The 19109-nt window shown below is 39.5% G+C and overlaps 3 protein-coding genes and 1 pseudogene across 6 annotated transcripts in view; 3 read left to right on the top strand and 1 right to left on the bottom strand.

Annotated features, from left to right (window-relative positions):
- The window catches only part of LOC139175661 (veficolin-1-like), a 940898-nt gene that overhangs the window by 154287 nt on the left and 767502 nt on the right, over positions 1-19109 (top strand). The window lies entirely within an intron of this gene.
- The window catches only part of INCENP (inner centromere protein), a 33203-nt gene that overhangs the window by 13724 nt on the left and 370 nt on the right, over positions 1-19109 (bottom strand). The window contains exons 1-7 of one of the 4 annotated variants that reach the window (XM_070766536.1): positions 18244-18382; positions 15015-15159; positions 13526-13612; positions 7209-7924; positions 3976-4024; positions 3282-3315; positions 326-422 (exon numbers count right to left, since the gene is read on the bottom strand). In XM_070766536.1, the coding sequence (XP_070622637.1) occupies positions 326-422; positions 3282-3315; positions 3976-4024; positions 7209-7924; positions 13526-13612; positions 15015-15151 (1120 nt within the window). In that variant the 5' untranslated portion in view covers positions 15152-15159; positions 18244-18382. Of the gene's footprint in view, positions 1-325; positions 423-3281; positions 3316-3975; positions 4025-7208; positions 7925-13525; positions 13613-15014; positions 15160-16789; positions 16868-16898; positions 17266-18243; positions 18383-19109 lie in introns of those variants that run through there. The other 3 variants (XM_070766509.1, XM_070766528.1, XM_070766519.1) reach the window with 3 other exon arrangements.
- LOC139175425 (small ribosomal subunit protein eS21 pseudogene) lies at positions 13204-13500 on the top strand (annotated as a pseudogene).
- LOC139175382 (inner centromere protein-like) overlaps positions 18994-19109 on the top strand; it is a 36280-nt gene continuing 36164 nt past the window's right edge. The window contains exon 1 of the mRNA XM_070766499.1: positions 18994-19108. The gene's annotated coding sequence lies outside the window, so the exon portion shown is untranslated. The remainder of the gene's footprint in view (position 19109) is intronic.

Genomic DNA, 19109 nt, shown 5'->3' on the forward strand with positions numbered 1-19109 from the left:
TCAAGAGCAGCTTCATGGAGAAGATACTACAGTACTCCAGAAACACTAACTAAGGCATGGGTGACATTGCTAATTTTAATTTATATTAGGCTTTTTATACTGTTTTGGCTTTACTTTTTTTTATTATGTGCTTTACAGCGCAAAAATGCCAGGTATAAATAAAATCTCAATCCCCAATGGAAGATAGCCAATTCTCTTCCCCACAGAAAGAAAACCCTTATCACTATTATTAAACTAGATGGATATGGTTAAGATTTTGTATTCTTTAGGCATGCCCTATCTGCTTCGAAGTTGGCTATTTTTGCTACTTAACCAAGATACTGACCTTCTTTGTCTCCTTTATGCTGTTTTTCTTTGGACTGAGGAGCCTCTGGCATAGCAGTCTTATTAGAACAACGGGATTGGTTGAGATTTTCATCAGCCTATGATAAAGGTAATCATATTTTGAATTGCTTTCCAAACAAATCACATAGAATTATTAGTTGACTGAGTTATTGCTTTAATGGATCAACCTAAATTTAAGATGCTTCCGAATTGAATGTAGTAATATCATTTCTTTTATTGAAATTTATGTTTCATTCACTGAAATCAATGAGGCTTAAGTGACAGAAAATTCTTATTTTATAAGCATAATTAAACTAAAGTCCAATACCTAGTTGAGAAATATCAAGCACAGAAATGGGCCAGAAATTTTTCACTGCAGGCTAAGTTTGGCAGATTCAGAAATGTTTGCTTTCCAGATGATCTGACACTACCAAGAATCCTAAGATATAATATTCTTGCATATTCTTTCAGGATCTCTCTCTAGCTCAATGATTTTTGTGACAATAAAAATAAATAGAATTATACAGCATTGTAACCTTAATGATTTGGGAGCCTTGAGAGTTTTTTAGTCACAAATATGTGGTATGATGTAGGAAAGTGTAAATTTAATAAGCACTTATATGATACCAACCATAAAAAAGTCAAATTTCTGCCACTTACTGATGAAGTAATTGTTTCCTTTGGAAACACTAAGAAAATACATTTATAGATGGCTACTTGAAATTGAACATGTGCTGATATGGGACAGTGAATAGTCCCAGTAGTATTACAGATGTGTCTTTATCCTGGGGACAGAAAATTATTACTATATATATGAAATCTAATCAGTTAGAAATTATCCAGTTGAAGTTCCAAAATGGAGTTCAGTAGATAGAAGGACAGAGCCAAGCATTCAAACGAGATCCTTTGCAAAGTTTGTTAATGACAGCAGCTCCCTCCCATTTAACCCTCCTGTTCTGTTTAAGAAAAGTAACAAATCTTCTGTTCCCGGGTCACCCTGACCCGGACCGAAAACTCTTCATTTGCAGTGCTTATGTTTGGTCAATTTGAATACTTTTTTCACTTGGAAAGTAGTCTGAACATTTCTGCACACAATGATATGAAAATTGAACTGAAGAAATTAATCCTTATTGGTTTATTTTGCACATAAATATCCCCCCCCCCGTTTTTGTGAATTTTCTTTAGGTTTATTGATAATTATGCCTGCAAAACACATTCTATTTTACTAAAGTTGGTATGAGATTGGTAGCTTGAACATTTCTGAACATAATGATATGAAAATTGAACTGGAAAAATTGATGCATATTGGTTTATTTTGTTGATGAAATGCACGCCCCCCCCCCCATTTTTTTTAAATAGTCTTCACTTTATGGATAGTTTTGATAGCAAAATACATTCTATTTTACTAAAGTTGGTGTGGGATTGGTAGCTTGAACATTTCTGAACATAATGATATGAAAATTGAACTGGAAAAATTGATGCATATTGGTTTATTTTGCACATAAATGTATGCCTCCCCCCGTGTTCAATTATTTCAATTTATATAAAAATTATGCTGTTAATTTCAAACTTACATACTTTTTTTTAGTAAAATGGATTTGTTTCATAAAATTAGTTCTCTGGCTACAATGTGGTTGATTTTCAAAAGGATATTCCAAATATTTCTAGACAAATATGTATAAACAGTGACAATAATGGCACATAGCAAGGCCGGGGGGTGGGGGGTGGCCCTTTTGTGGCAAAAATAAATCAATAAGAACCATTTTTTTCCAGTTCATTTATATTTTTCTTATATTCAGAAATGGTCAATTTAGTATATCAAACCTTTTGGGGGAAAATTCCTTAGGGATTTGTAGCCTTAAAAAATAGAAATTGACACGAAATTAAAAAAGGATGGGGGGAGGGGCTTTTTGATCAAAATAAAAATATAAGTCTCAATTTTTCCAGTTCAATTTTCATATCATTATGTTCATAAATGTTCAAACTAGTTTTCCAGTTGAAAAAGTTTTCAAAAAGATCAAATTCAAGTACCTAAAAAAATTATTTTTGGTCCGGTCATATACGAACAGAAACAGACTCGAAGTTATGATTTTTTTTTGCCCAGAAAACAATTAGCCACCACCCCAAAAATATTTTTTGATGATCAGCATTTTTAAATTGAGTAAATGAATGCCTAAGATTTTAAAGAATATTTCGGATTTGGAGCATAAAAAAATAAAAAGTGAAAATGGTTGCAAGCAGCCGAGGGGGGGGGGGGGCTTATTTCTGATATTAAAAAACCAATAAGAATCATTTTTTTCAGTTCCTTTATATTTTTCTTATATTCAGAAATGTTCAAGCTACCAATCCCACACCAACTTTAGTAAAATAGAATGCATTTTGCAAACAAAACTATCCATAAATTGAAAAAAATTTCACAAAAACGGGGGGGGGGGTGCATTATATCTGCAAAATAAACCAATAAGATTTACTTTTTTCATTTCAATTTTCATATCATTGTGTGCAGAAATGTTCAGACTACTTTCCAAGTGAAAAAAGCTTTCAAAAAGACCAAACATAAGCACTGCAAATGAAGAGTTTTCGGTCCGGGTCAGGGTGACCCGGGAACAGAAGATTTGTAACTTTTTTTGCCCAGCAAAAACTAAGCCCCCCACCCCCCAAAAAAAATTCTCATAGAGAGAACCCCTGAAATGATGAAAAGTCATGAAATTTCAAGTTTCAGATATGCAGGGAAAATTTTTTACAGGGACTCAAACTTGGCTTCGGGTCGCATACGACCCGAACAGAACAGCAGGGTTAAAAGACTTCTTTGACAGGCTTACATAAAGCACACATACACAGAGTTAGAGTCAACCTTAGAAGTAGTTATACATTCTATCAAAGCGGCTGATTAATACTTTATGAAGGGTTGCTCTGCTTATATCAACATGCTTTTTTTAATATCTATTTTAATTTACCTTCTGAAAATTAGGCGTAGACTCTAATGTTGCTCTATGAGAGGAAAAAAGAACAGAGAGATATGTAATATTGATTACGGTAACTACAGACTTCTTGTTAATAAGGTTTAATAAAGCTCACAGATTCTAGAGAATTCTGCTATTCACTAGTCTGTGCAAAAACTTCTTTCTATCTAGATTGTGTTTTTCCCCAGAGGTTGGCAGTTTAAGATTCCAAACTAGAAATACACCAAAGTGACCTAGCTAGGGTGTTCCAGACATACTGTACATCAAGCTTCATGGAGAATAATTAAATTGCCATACAAGAATGCAGAAGAATCTATTTTGATAAGTAGATTGTATTGTAGAAAAGCTAAGAAAGTAAAATACTGCTATGTGTGAAAAGCAAGCTCTAATTATCACAGGCAGTATTCAAATGTCTTGTTCCTTTTTTCCAGTCACTCTACATAAGGAAAATAGAAGTCATTTGCTTTTATGCAAGAATTTCCACCAATTCTTTTTTGTTGTTGATGTAGTATTTATTTTTATTTACTTTTGTTCATGTCAGAGCATCTCTTTGACGCCATGTAATAAATGAATCAAAATGATTAAATAAAATTACCTTATCAAAGACATTCTATTTTAAACTACAGTAGCTGTATTCAATCAAACATTTATTATTTTCCCAAAACCTCTTAGAATGAAATAAGCTTACCTGGATTCAGTGCTTTCTTTATCTGGAAACGTTTCCGTAATAGCCTCAGCTGAAAGCATAAATAACATTTTATCTCCAACATAAGCTAAACCATTTAAATAAACACACAGCGACTACAAATATATCTTTTTTTCTATTGCATTTTTTGGCAGCACCCAGGTCAAAAGGTAATTCACTGAATTAGTCTGGGTTAAAAGCACTCTATTGAGTGAACTTTACTTTCCCTTATGAACGTACTTTCATTTATTAAAATATTATTTTATTGGCTTTTTAATGTTTTAACTACTTTTGCCAGTTAGTTTCTGATATTTTTAAAGGCTCAACTTTAAAGGTGATCCTCGACTTACATCCATTTAACAATTGTTCAAAGTTATGACGGTCTTGAAGAAAATCACTTGCATTTACCACTTTTATACCAGTCACATGTTCACAATTCTGACACTTGGTATCTGGCTCATACTTACACCTATTGCAACATTCTGCAGTCACATGGTCACCTTTTGCAATCTTTTGGTTTGCTGTTTTTCAGAAAAAACCCCATCCATGTGACAAGCTGGATTCACTTAACAATCTTATAATTCACTTTTTTTGTTTGTTAATTGGATTTATATGCCACCCCTCTCTGAGGACTCGGGGTGGTTTACAACATATAAAGGAACAATATAGCATCCTAAATCCAATTAGTTTAAATTAATTAATCAATCTAAAATTATTAAGAAACTTTCATTCCCATTCAATCAACTAATTTATAATACATTTGTTGGCCAGGGAGCTAGTCTGTGTGTGGGGGAAGTATTTAGTCAGACACCAGTTGTCCAAGTTCTCCCACTTAAAAAGATGAGAGAGGCCTGTAATTGACATCATGAGTAGAACTCAAGCATGAGAGACAACATGAGAAAATCCAGAAAATCACATTGTCTGATTTTTAACAAATTTATTTGCAAATTATGGTGGAAAATAAGTATTTGGTCACCTATAAAGCAAGATTTCTGGCTGTCACAGACCTGTAACTTCTTCTTTGAGAGGCTCCTCTGTCCTCCATTCATTACCTGTAGTAATGGCACCTGTTTGAACTTGTTATCAGTATAAAAGTCACCTGTCCACAACCTCAAACAGTCACACTCCAAACTCCACTATGGTGAACACCAAAGAGCTGTGGAAGGACACCAGAAATAAAATTGTAGCCCTACACTAGTCTGGGAAGACTGAATCTACAATAGGCAAACAGCTTGGTGTGAAGAAATCAACTGTGGGAGCAATAATTAGAAAATGGAAGACATACAGGACTACTGATAATCTCCCTCGATCTGGGACTCCACGCAAGATCTCACCCTGTGGGCTCAAAATGATCAAAAGAACAGTGAGCAAAAATCCCAGAACCACACGGGGGAAACTAGTGAATAATCTGCAGAGAACTGGGACCAACGTAACAAACTACGCTGCCAGGGACTCAGATTCTGCAGTGCCAGACGTGTCCCTCTGCTTAAGCCAGTACATGTCTGGGGCCCTCTGAAGTTTGCTAGAGAGCATGTGCATGATCCAGAAGAATATTGGGATAATGTCATATGGTCAGATGAAACCAAAGTAGAACTGTTTGGTGGAAACACAACTCACAGCATGGGGGTGGCAACATCATGCTTTGGGGCGGTTTCTCTGCAAAGGGACTAGGACGACTGATCCATGTACATGAAAGAATGAATGGGGCCATATATCGTGAGATTTTGAGTGCAAACCTCCTTCCATCAGCAAGGGCACTGAAGATGAAACATGGCTGGGTCTTTCAGCATAACAATGATCCCATGCATACCGCCAGGGCAATGAAGGAGTGGCCTTGTAAGAAGCATGTCAAGGTCCTGGAGTGGCCTAGCCAGTCTCCAGATCTCAACCCTATAGAAAACCTTTGGAGGGAGTTGAAAGTCCGTGTTGCCCAGCGATAGCCGCAGAACATCACTGTCCTAGAGGAGATCTGCATGGAGGAATACCAGCAACAGTATGTGGAAACCTTGTGAAGATTTACAGAAAACATTTGACTTCTGTCATTGCCAACAAAGGATATATAACAAAGTTTTGAGATGAACTTTTGTTATTGACCAAATACTTATTTTCCACCATAATTTGCAAATAAATGAGTTAAAAATCAGACAATGTGATTTTCTGGATGTGTTTTCTCATGGTTGAGGTCTACAATTACAGACCTCTCTCATCTTTTTAAGTGGGAGAACTTGCACAACTGGAGTCTGATTAATTTTTTTTTTTTCTCCAGTGTACATTGAGAACTATCTGTATATTAAAAGAAACATGCTTTATTGGAAAGAACTTTCTCCTGTTAAGATGCCTCTTCATTAAGAATACCAGCTACAGCTATATTACGCTAACTCAGCTGAGCTTTTATTTATTTATCCAATACATATAGCTATCCACCTCACAAACATATAGTTCTAGTGACATACAAAATGATAAAACAATCAATAAATACTTAATACAATTATTATCACCATTAAAAACATTTAAAAACAGGAAATTTTCAGAGTGCTCACTTACTAGGCTCTTCTGAAGATCCATACGGCAGAGAGGTATTAGAATGAGGGACTTTTCTTTGTAGTCCCAATCTGATTAAATCAAGTTCCATCTAGGAACACTCTGAATTTTGAAAACAGCTTAGACTTGAAATAAACCATGCTGTGTTGAACACTTTCACTCTTAAAGTAGGACTATATCTAACTTTGGGAGGGATGTACCTTTGAATTAGACTTGACTTCAGACAACTCCCTGCACTAGTCCAGGCAGTTTTCTTGACAAGATTTCAGAAATGACTTGCCATTGCCTTTGGGCTGAGAATTTGATTGGCCCAAGTTACCCAAATAAAATGTAATTAGAACTGTCTCCTAATTTCTAGGCGAATGCCTTAACCACATCACCAAACTGGTTCATCTCTAGTTTGAAACTGCGTATTTTTTTAAAAAATTGAACTTCTTTAAAATTACAATATTTTTATAGTTTGATAGGGAAATTTATTTTGAATTACTGTGTTTCTCCCAAAATAAGACCATGTCTTATATTTTTTGAACCCTGAAATAAACACTTGGTCTTATTGCTATGTACTCAAAAGCCCGATTGGGCTTATTATTAGGGAATGTCTCATTTTGGGGAAACAAGGCCTATCCTCTGAAAGGACCACGTTTGGAATGATGGCCAAGAAACTTATAAAACTGAAAAGAGAAAATAAAACTTACTGTTAACAATCGTACACACAGATGATTGCTGGACAGATCTTTGTTTGGACACAGTCCTGCTACTGCGTCTCAAAATAATTTGTTCCCTTTTAGTGCTTAGCGAGTATCTGTTGGCTAGAGAGGCTCTAGAGCTTGTGGAGATTCTCCCCATCAGGCTTCGGCGTACTGAGCGACGGCTTTTTTGGGGAACAATAGGCGTTTGTGAAGATTCCTTTAAGTTCAAAGTGGCTTCGGGTTCAGATAGTGGCTTATCTTCTTGTTGCTGTGGATATAATTTTTCAGCGCTGAGGTCTTCCTTTTCAATAGTTTTGGAAAGAGACACCTTTGCTATCTTCAACTTACATATTGTCCGTCCTATCTCTTTTTTTAGTTTTTCTTCGGGTGTTTCTTGGATTATGTTCACAGACTTTTCAGACAAAGTATTGCTTAAGGCAACCTTTGCTGGTTGAGATGGCTTTTTTTCTATCTGCAGTTCTGCACTTCTCCTCTCATTGGCACTAATTTCTACTAGTGCTATCCTCCCTTTGACTAAATCAATAACTGGATTCTTAACAGCAGCAACTAAGAGAGACCTGGCAGTCCGTGATCTAGTTACACGAACACAAGGAGAGATATTCTCTAGTTCAGCTTTCTGAATTTCCAATTCTTTTTTGCGCTGAGCATTTTGGGAAATCCTCTTTGAAGCTCTTATCCCGGCACTGTTTCTTTTAGATGATCTGGTAAAAGAAATATATTGTCAAGTGCACAATGCCAAAATCAGCACTTAATATGAATGAGGAGCAGAACAAGTCTCGATTTACTTTTTCGCACAATAGAAACAATTGGGTTGAGGCACAGTTTGCTAACATGAACTATACAAAACGTTTTGCTGATCTTTTGGTCTGAGAGCAACCTTTGGTGGGATACAAATAAATAAATAAAAATAAAGCCAATCTTTAAAACATTTCTTCAAAATTATGGTGAACACTATTTTCCCGAGCAAAAATTCTAAAGAAATTAATCACGTCATAAATATAAAAGTTATTTAGTATTACAGTACATAATCTAGTAGGGAGACTTTACCTAATCAATGAGCTCTGAAAACCTGCCTTCCTTTAGAAGGGCTAATGGTCACTGAGTAGGGTTTGCAAATCCCTAAATGTCCTCCCTTTTTGGCCAGCAACTGGGCTCAAAAGGCATTTCATTAGCCATTGCATGCTTTGTGATCAGAGTGAACATATTAGCTGTGTTTCAGAATATTTAGATGGTCCCCCAATCTGAGCAACTCTAGGCAATGAACAGGAAGCAAACAAAAAACAGATCATCCCATGCATTAAAAACAACACAATAATAATATTATTGTTGTTGTTGTTGTTGTTATTAGCAAATAATCTGGGCATGAAGAGTACACTAAAAGATTTAAGAATCTTTCTGAACAAGACAGCATGAGTCAAACATGTTTTCTTCCATAATGTAAAAGACTACTACCAAGAACACCTGTTTTCTACTCCAGATTTCAAGGGAAAGTCCTTACAAAAATCTATCTCAATGTTCGGACTTGTCAGATGCACTCATACTATATAAGACACTCCCTGATATATCTGAACACCATACCATATAGGGCTTTTGTAAGATACAGCATTTTGAATGGAGTACTGAAGCCTGGTAATCAGTGTGACAACCTCAAGATAGGCATTACTTTTGAAATGTCTTTGGTTAGTAATCTAGTACCAGCACTGTGTAACAACTGCAATTTCTGAGTTGCCTTCAGAAATGTTCCCTATATTTTGAGGAAGTTTCCAAAGAGGTTTTTCATTCAAATATCTGTCAAAGCTAAACATTCCTTCAAGATTCTCCCAGTCCTACCTAATGTTAAACCATCACTGACTCAGAGTTGAAGAAGCTTCTTGGATGAGAAGTAAAACATCTTCAAAGAAACATCAGAAAGTCCAGTTCCAGTTGCCTCTTGAAAAAGCATCTTTGGGACAACCATGACCTGGATGACTGAGAATCTCCATACACATAGACTCTGAAGTCTATAACAATATATCCAAAGATACAATCAAATTATCAGAATTGCAAACCCCCAGATGACTGCTAAGCATTTTCTGAATCTCTTTGTTTCCATCTAAGTGGTGATCCATATTTCTGCAGGACATATCTGGTATCTCTAAAAATCCATTTTATACTTATGAACCAAATAGTATGTTTAAAAAATATATGTAGAGTCTGGCAGAGAGAGAGAAAAGCGGGGGTGTTGGACTCTTACTATATTCCTATGAAAGTTAGGCAGCAACTTTTAATCATAATTCCAAGCATCATTTTGAAATGTCTATTTGTCAAAAGCACACTACTTTTAAAATCTGTTGCATAAAGGAAACTGTTTGATTTTTGTGAGTTAAGTGCAGCAGCAAATGAAATATTTTTAAAACCCCTCTGTGACTACTGAATTCCTTAGAATCAGTTCACATTACTCCTACAAATTTTTAAATCTAAAAATAATCTATAATAAGTTATTATTCTACATACAGCAATTCTTTTCATCAGGGTCATGGTATTTGATATGCTATTATTAAAAAGAGATGAATGCAATTATCAATTATCATCTTATTTTGCATGTTTCAATGTATGACCAGCTCCATTGATAGTCAAGAAATAGTTCAATATAATTGAAACAGGACAGTAGTAAAAACACATAAGTTATGCTATACAGTGGTACCTCAAGATACGAACCCCTCGTCTTACAAACAACTCGTGATACGAACCCGGGGTTCAGCAAAATTTTGCCTCTTCTTACGAACTTTGTTTGAGTTACGAACCGGCGTTCGGAGACTGCTGGGAAGCCGCGCGGCTGTTTTAAAAGGTGACAGCCGGGCGTCGGGGCTTCCCAGAAGCCTCCCGAACGCCGGTTCGTAACTCGAACAAAGTTTGTAAGAAGAGGCAAAATTTTGCTGAACCCCGGGTTCGGTTCGGGGGGGTGCTGGCAAGCCCCCCAGGCCGGCTGCGACCTTTTAAAAGAGCCGCGCCGCTTCCCATCTGTCTCCTGAAGCCGAACGGCAAAGCCGAACTTCCACGTTCGGCTTCAGGAGACAGCTGGGAAGCGGCGCGGCTGTTTTAAAAGGTCTTTTGAATCCCGCCGCTTCTGCTGGATACGTGCGATGGGTGGGACGAGCGGCGCGGAAGCCGGTGGCTGTGGCAGCTCGTCCCACCCATCGCCCGTATCCAGCAGAAGCTGCTGGATTCAAAGTGCTGGGGTGGGTGTGTGTGTCCCGACAGCCCCCCCACCCCAGCACTTTTGAATCCCGCCGCTTCTGCTGGATACGTGCGTTGGGTGGGACGAGCGGCGCAGAAGCCGGAGCCCGGCCCCGTGGGCTCGGTTACATCTTGCGCTGCCAGCCAGGCAGCGCAACGAAGAGAGGCATTCGCTTTCCTCCCGCCGGCCCCTCAATCGGGCCGGCAGGGAACAGAATGGAGCCTTCCGCGGCGGCTGCCTGCTGGGCTGGTAAGGGGGGGAGCCGAGCCCAGCCCCGGGGCATTCGCTTTCCTCCCGCCCGCAGCCAACTGATTGTGGACGGCTTCCCGATCTCGGAGAGCTTCCTCGGCATGAAAGCTCGCGAATGCAACAAGGACGAAAGCCAGGAAGCTCTCCGAGATCGGGAAGGAGCCCACTGTCAGACGGCTGCGTGCCGGAGGAAAGCGAATGCCTCTTTGTTGCGCTTCCGCCAGCATGGCCTGGCTGGCAGCAGAAGATGTAACCGAGCCCACGGGGCTGGGCTCGGCTCCCCCTCTTACCAGCCCAGCAGGCAGCTGCCGTGGAAGGCTCCGTTCTGTTCCCTGCCGGCCACGGAGCCCGGCCCCGTGGGCTTGGTTACATCTTCCGCTGCCAGCCAGGCAGCGCAACGAAGAGAGGCATTCGCTTTCTTCCCGCCGGCCCCTCAATCGGGCCAGCAGGGAACAGAATGGAGCCAGCTCAGAAGCAAGAGACGCAGGATCGGGCCGGCGGCAGGCGAGGCAGCAGGTCTGCATCCTGGGCGGGCGGCGGGCGAGGAGGCACGGCCGAGCGGCGACAGCGGTGGTTCTCCTCACTTCGGAGAGCTTCCTGGGCATGAAAGCTCGCGAATCCAACAAGAACGAAAGCCAGGAAGCTCTCCCTGGCGGAGACCGTCGGCCCCTCAATCGGGCCGGCAGGGAACAGAGCGGAGCCCACATGGCTGTGCTCCGTGACGGGGACCACTGGCTTGCCTAGCGGGCTGGGAGGGAGGCGGAATACGGGAGGAGGAGGAAGAGGAGGAGGGAGGAAGGAGAGAGAGGGAAGCCGCCCGGCTGTTTTAAAAGGTGACAGCCTGGCGGCAGCGGTTTTTTCCGGGTTTTTTTTTTGTTGCACGGATTAATTGACTTTACATTGTTTCCTATGGGAAACAATGTTTCGTCTTACGAACCTTTCGTCTTACGAACCTCCCCCTGGAACCAATTAAGTTCGTATCTTGAGGTTCCACTGTATATTTATTAGACTTGTATGTTGCTTATAGCTGGGCCATCTTCTCTTTTTTCTTTTCAACACTGCAAAGAGACTGCACATATTTTTGTGCCAATGTAGGAATGCAGTTTCAAGCTTCTTATAAACAAAAAAAACCCTCAGACATGCAAGAACACAAGCTGAGTTCCTGGGCCATCCATCTCAAGCAGGCTCAAAATTCCAAAGTTCTAAACTAGCCTGCACAAGTTCACTAAATCCGTCCTAAGAGGTTGTGGCAAGTTGCCTCTTATCCCCAAGCATTATATCTATTTGGCTTATTGTTCATATGATAAATGAGTGAATTATGAATCTAAAATCCATAATTTTAAGTATCTTGATTTTTTTTCACTATGTCCACTTAAAAAAATAGGATTGGATGCTCTGCATGATTTATAAGGAGGACAGGTAGGGATAAAGAAATAAAATGCTGCATCTTCCAAAGATCTTCTTGCTCATACCACCAAAAACACACCGCAGATCTTTTAGTACATCAGTTAAGCATCTTTAAAATTGGTTACAACTGAATTAAATGAAGGCGGGGGGAAACCCATGTCAATCTGAAGTTATCGTAGGCAGATTCCAATTTTGAAAACTTACAAGTAATAGGGAGACTTCAAATCAGTGGATCAATGATCTCACCTAGAATACCATTATGCTCAATATTCAGAACTGTCCATAACTGTTCTGTCTATGGGGATTTCTACAGGTACACTAAGATTCTGCTCCTGTTCCCACCATCCATCTGGACAGCTCATCATGGTATCTGACAGGAGAGGGATTTGAAAAGCAAGGACTGAGTCTATTAATTATGAGATCATAATATGCTTATTTACAGATGACGATAGGTACCGTGCCTATGTCTTGTAAGCCATAAGCTTACAAAATGGTTTTGTACTTTATAGTTTATAAACCATTCCCAAATGATAAAGGTATTCAGTTCACTCTAGATACTCTTAACATTTTTCACATTTATTTATTATGTAATCTGATTGCCACCAACCGTGTATCCAATGGTGGGTTATTGGGCTTTTTGGGGGAGGAGGTACAACATAAAAACATTTAAAAAACCATTAAAACCATCAATTATAAATAACACAGCCAATAAAATCATTAAGAAAAGATGGAAAAAGAGGGCGCTGGATAGATGGGGAGGTGGGATTAATCAACACAGACTGTGGAAACTTCACACTGGACTTCAAGCATCTTGCAGTATGTGCCTCTCCATTCTTCTTCCATACTCTGGGTCCTTGGTTTCAGAATTATGACAAATTATGGCTTGGACTATCTTGCCTTGCATGTAATGAGTCTCTCTCATATATTAGGTTTCACCTTTTAAGTAACATTATTGAAATAAATGAACTTTTGCATGATATCCTAATTTTTCAAGCCCAAACATTCATATAGATTCAAATATGAAACAGAAGGGTTTCCAGCCTGGGCTCACAGCATGTGACAAGAAATCCCTGTTGCACCTGATTTGAGGCAAGTAAAAGAAGCATAATGCAGAATGATGCTGGGTAATTTGTAGATCTCTACGTGCCTCATAAATGCTCTGATAGCAATTGGAAAATTAGTACTAAAGACCATTCTTCTATCCAAATAAATGCTGCAGAAATTGACAAAGCCACAGGCAGAGTGAATGGTCAGTTCAAAGCATATGCCATTCGTGGAGCAATCCGTTGGATGGGAGAATCTGATGATTCAATTCTGCGACAGATAAATGATGGAATTGTTTCTAAGAATTTTTAACTGAAAAAAATGTCATGACATGGGATTTCCTACAAAATAAAGCATTGGGGGGAAAACATGAAAGAAATCCTACCTTCTTGTGGAAGGTTGATCACTTTTCTTTCTACGACGATTTTTCTGAGATGGGGTTTTTGGCATCAGCTCTGGTTCTCCATCAGAGCTAGTATTTGACAAAAGAAATAACAATGTAACCATATTTGAGGTGCCTTTATTAAAAGTCCTGTCAATTTTTCCTAGGATATTTACTAATAACTAATTTAATTGTTCAGATGTTTTATTCAGTACAGGAAGATTGATCATTTTCTCTTTTTTTTTTGGAGATTTGTTTCCATGAAGGCTGCTGGCCGGTGAAGCAGTGGAAGTGATATGCCAGTGCCTGGAGGCTGTTAAGGTCTGGATGGGTGTCAACAGACTCAGACTCAACCCTGATAAGATGGAATGGCCTCCCAAGGACAATCCCATCTGTCCGTCTATCACCCGGGGGGGGGATTATTGACCCCCTCAGAGAGGGTTCACAACTTGGGCGTCCTCCTTGATCCACAGCTAACATTAGAAAACCATCTTTCAGCTGTGGCGAGGGGGGCGTTTGCCCAGGTTCGCCTGGTGCACCAGTTGCGGCCCTATTTGGACCAGGAGTCACTGCTCACAGTCACTCATGCCCTCATCAACTCGAGGTTCGACTACTGTAACACTCTCTACATGGGGCTACCTTTGAAGAGTGTTCGGAAACTTCAGATCGTGCAAAATGCAGCTTGGAGAGCAATCATGGGCTTCCCTAGGTATGCCCATGTTACACCAACACTCTGCAGTCTGCATTGGTTGCCGATCAGTTTCCTGTCACAATTCAAAGTGTTGGCCCTTCATGGCATCAGGCCAGAATATCTCCGAGACCGCCTTCTGCCGCACGAATCCCAGCGACCAGTTAGGTCCCACAGAGTTGGCCTTCTCCGGGTCCCATCGACTAAACAATGTCGTCTGGCAGGACCCAGGGGAAGAGCCTTCTCTGTGGTGGCCCCGACCCTCTGAAACCAGCTCCACCCAGAGATTAGAATTGCCCCCACCCTCGTCTTTTGTAAACTTCTTAAAATCCACCTCTGCTGCCAGGCATGGGGGAACTGAAACATCTCCCCCGGGCCTATACAGTTTATCCATGGTATGCTTGTGTGTATGTTTTCTTTTTAATAAGGGTTTTTTAATGACTTTTAATTATTAGATTTGTTATATATTGTGTTATTATTGTTGTGAGCCGCCCCGAGTCTACGGAGAGGGGCGGCATACAAATCTAATAAATTGAATTGAATTGGTGTGTTAGTACCTTTTCTGAAAATTAGAAGACGCAAATGACTAAATACAATAATTAGAGGTTAGGGCAAAGTGCCAGTACCAAAACTACTTACTTTTATATATGTTTAAATTGAATATAGATAAAATAATTTCTTGTATTCAATGATTTTCTTCTATTGTTTATAAAGTATTTGAGATTGAAGAGTTATTGTTTGGATGGGTAGGTAGGAAAAAACCCACCTTTTTAGTACCATTTCTACCAATTTTTTAGTTCTTACCTCTTAGTCACCTTGATAGCTTCTTCAAAGACCTCATCCATCCATAAAAAATCTCTATTATCAACATTCTGAATAAATTGTGTGATCTTTTTATTTGTCTTATCTTCTAATACCTTAAGATTCAGTATATTCACCATGTTTTAGCCTGCAAAACACAACAATAGCAATTGTTGGATAAAGTCAGAGAAAAGTAAGATCACTATTTTAACATGCTGTAAATTACATTTTTCAATGTAAAGTTGCAAAAACTAACGTTTTCTCAAATTCCATATACTGTAATCTTATAATTCTAATTGCCATGTTATTGTGCAGCAACTTTAAAGGGTTGTTTTATTTTTGCTTAATTACTGTATATTTTTCCCCCTTGTGTTCACTATCCGGAATTCCAGTCTTAGTTAAGCAGCCATTTAAATGTTTAAAATAAATAAACCCTAATAATTCTAAAATACTTAATCATCTCCCCCCAGAAATATCCAAGCTGCAGTAATCTTAAAACCAATATCTGTCTACAAATACATTCATCAATTTTAAATATACACTGCTACCTTGGTACTGACTGTTAATTCCTTCTGAGAAGCATGATGAGCATCAAAAACAAGGAGTGCCAAATACATTTCCCCCCATAAACGATAATATAGTGAATCACAAGGCAGCCATTGAATTGCAAGTTCTTAAAACGTTAAAAGAAATTGACTGTTTCCCCAACAAATGAAACTATTATTTTCATTGACATATGGCTGGCCAAAAAAACCCCCGCTTTCCAGAATATATTTTGACAGCTTTCTTGCTGCACATGGATGGTCTCCCCCTCCCCAAAAGTGTCCCCATCACTTTTGTAAGTTGATTGTAACCCCCAAAGATACAATTCAAACTGCAGAGCTTGAAAATCTCTGCTGTAACTCATTCTTTAATCTTGCTGCTAAAATTGGCTTACAGGACACAAATATAACTAAAGACAATATTAAGAGACATTAATAATTTGCTCATACAATGTAGCATTTATTTGCTATACTAGAAATTAATTTGTTTCCTGATCTATAAACCAAATCCCAGAGCAAATAATGCAGTTTACTACAAACAGCTCAAACAAGAACAGGTTGTCAAGTAAAAAGCCTGGCCAAACAAGTCTTCAAAAACAGTACAAGTCAGCTTTTGCAATACAATGTTTAAAACACAGATCTGAGATTTCAGCAACTATTTAGTTGATAATACAAGTAAAATAGGACTTAACTGGCTGAGCTTTTAAGTCATAAAATATGACTATTGACCCTAATTACTAGGAGCTAAAATTTAAAATACTGTATAATAATATGGTGTTCCGCAAGATGTCAAAGAACCTGGCCAAAAACTTAAGAAGGAACCAATCCAAACATCTTTCAGGGCGAATCACATCAGAAGCAGGTGCTTCCTCATATTCTTTTCTACCTTACAGACCATTTTGGAAGGAAAGACATTTAGGGTGGAATAACAGGCACCGAGACAATATTTGCACAAAAACAATCAAGTTACATCGAGATGCGCTATTTGCACGTGCAAATTTGGTTCAATGTCATCTTATACAGTATATCTGCAATTTAGGATGGGATCCCAGTAGCCGTTGGCGTGGCTTTTACGAATTTGCAATTCAACGCATCATGGATTCCAAATGTAAAGCGGATTATTTCGTCAACCAAGTTTAGCGCGCTGGGAAAATCCAGACTTCAGATATCAGCCTCCTTTCCAAACCCGCCTTTCAACTCCCCTAACGATATTGGACTACAAATATTATTCCTAACCGAAACCATGCCGGGGAGGGCAAGTTCCGGAACTGCACTCCACATTGACCGTTACTCGCCGCTGAATTCACCGAGAGCAAAATGAAACCTTGAAGGCCGTAAAACCTACCGCTCTGCCCAAACCGTCTAACGAGCAAAAAAGTCAGACACCGATCGTCCTTCTTTCATTGAAGCTCGCTCACTCGCCGCGGAGGGGCAGCTCGTCTCCTGCGGACCCGGCCCAGATCCGAGCGAACCGCCAACTTTTCTTTCTTCCAGCAATGGGCAGGACAGGAACATCGGCAAAACAGTGCCCGCTACAAATTTCAAAGAGCGTCACACCGGCAGAGGTCCAATCACAAGCGGAGTTTTTAAAGGCGAGGATTGCTATTGGCCGAGTAAGGGAAAGAAGACCGCCCCAGCTGCAGATTCACGCTGTTCCGGGGCGGGGCTTGCATGTCATCTGGAGGAAAAGGAACTGCGCGCGAGGGCGCCTGCTGAAAGCAGAGGGGGTGAAAGCGCGGAATGCCTATTAGCCGATGCAATCTCATTAATTGCAGTACGAAATCGTTGCAGGAAAACCGTGCGGTGGCTTCGAGTCAACACTGATTTCTGCCGATTGCCTTCTAGAGTTTTCTTGGCAAGATTTAATTTGTTAGTCTTCAGTAGAATTTTTTTTAATCTAGACTCTTGTAGCATCTTTTCCGGCTAATAAATCTTATTAAAAGGCAAACTGCTTTTCGTGGACAAAAAGAAGCGTTACTCAGAATAGTGTGTGTTGTCAGATTTCTGGTTATATACACAACGTGAGTGACGTGGTTGGAGCTGATAATGCGGAAATAAAAAATGAAATCTTTTAATAGGCTGGTTTTAAAATGGCATTTCTAAGAAACAGGAAAAGGAAAGGCAGAAACAATTCAACTTTTGCACTATGACTCAAGGAAGAAGTACTATCCATTAGTCCCAGAGATGCTTTTTCAAGAGGTAATTAGATTTTGTTTTTCTTTGAAAACATTTCCCTTCTCATTCAAGGAGCTTCTTCAGCTCTGACTGGATGGTGAGGAATGGAAGGATTTATATTCCTTGCAGACAGGTGGCCATTTGCATTCTTTTAGAGAGTAACTGAAGCCCTTTGGAGGTTTATCTTCAGGATCACCTGAGTAGTGCAAATGTGTGGAACCTTCTTGGAACTGCTGAAAGGACTATTGTAGACCAGAGATTGATGATGTCTGTTTAATGTCTGCAAGGAATACTCACCCAGAGCTGAAAAAGCTTGGATGAGAAGGGAAATATCTTCAAAGAAAAACAGAAAATCCAGTTGCCTCTTGAAAAAGCACCTTTGGCACAACCATGACTTGGATGACTGAGAATCTCCATAGTTATTTTACTATTCAATAGATAACCATTTTGAAGTAAGTCTCATGAACAATGGAAATGACTTCCAATGTATTTTTACGTAGTGCTGCTGGACTTACTCTGCAAAGTTCTTGCTCCCTCAACCCTGATTACGACCAGACTCTTTTGGCCACATCAGTTTTTCCAAGATATTTGTGTTTTACACATGGGATTTGATCCCCTTTTCAGTCATGTCCTTGCTTTTGACTCTTCATCCTTAACTGGAGGAAGGCTCACAAGTGCTCTGGGTATAAGGGAAAATTACAGGTAATCCTCTATTTAACAACCATTTGTTTAGTGCCATTCAAAGTTACAACAGCATTGAAAAAAAGTGACTTATGACAATATTTCATACTTACCACAGTGGCAGCATTCCCCATAGTCAATTGAACAAAATTAGGCTGCTCGGCAAACTGGCTTGTGATCATCTTTTCTACCCTTCTGACAAGCCAAGTTAATGGGGAAGCCAGATTCACTTAAAAATAGTTAACCCTTCACTTAACACTTAGCAATACCAAGAACTGCAGTAGGTCATTTAAGAAAAGACATACCGGTAAGTTGGGGCAAAATTCACTTAACTCTCTCACTTAGGAACATAAATTTTGGGCTCTATTGTGGTCACAAGGTGAAGACTACCTGTATTGCAAGTTGAATTCGACTTCTGTTGAGTCTCTGGATCTATTCTTGAGGCTCCTTTGGCAACAATAGGGAAGTCTGCTTTCTACTACATTTTTAAAAAACCTAAATCTAATTCGATTCTACAGCCCAGGAATTTTCCTTGGGACTTTCTGCAAAGCTCCAACTAACCCAGGTCCCCATTATCTTTTTAGAGATCAGCCACGACCACCTTCCTACTGCTGCCGCCACAAAAACCACCTCCATCCCTAGCTCGCTTTTCAAGCCGTTGCTCCCCTAGTTCAGCCCAAGAGAAACCACTTAAGGAGGG

The sequence above is a fragment of the Erythrolamprus reginae genome, chromosome 1 (assembly GCF_031021105.1).
Source record: "Erythrolamprus reginae isolate rEryReg1 chromosome 1, rEryReg1.hap1, whole genome shotgun sequence".
NCBI lineage: Eukaryota > Metazoa > Chordata > Lepidosauria > Squamata > Dipsadidae > Erythrolamprus > Erythrolamprus reginae.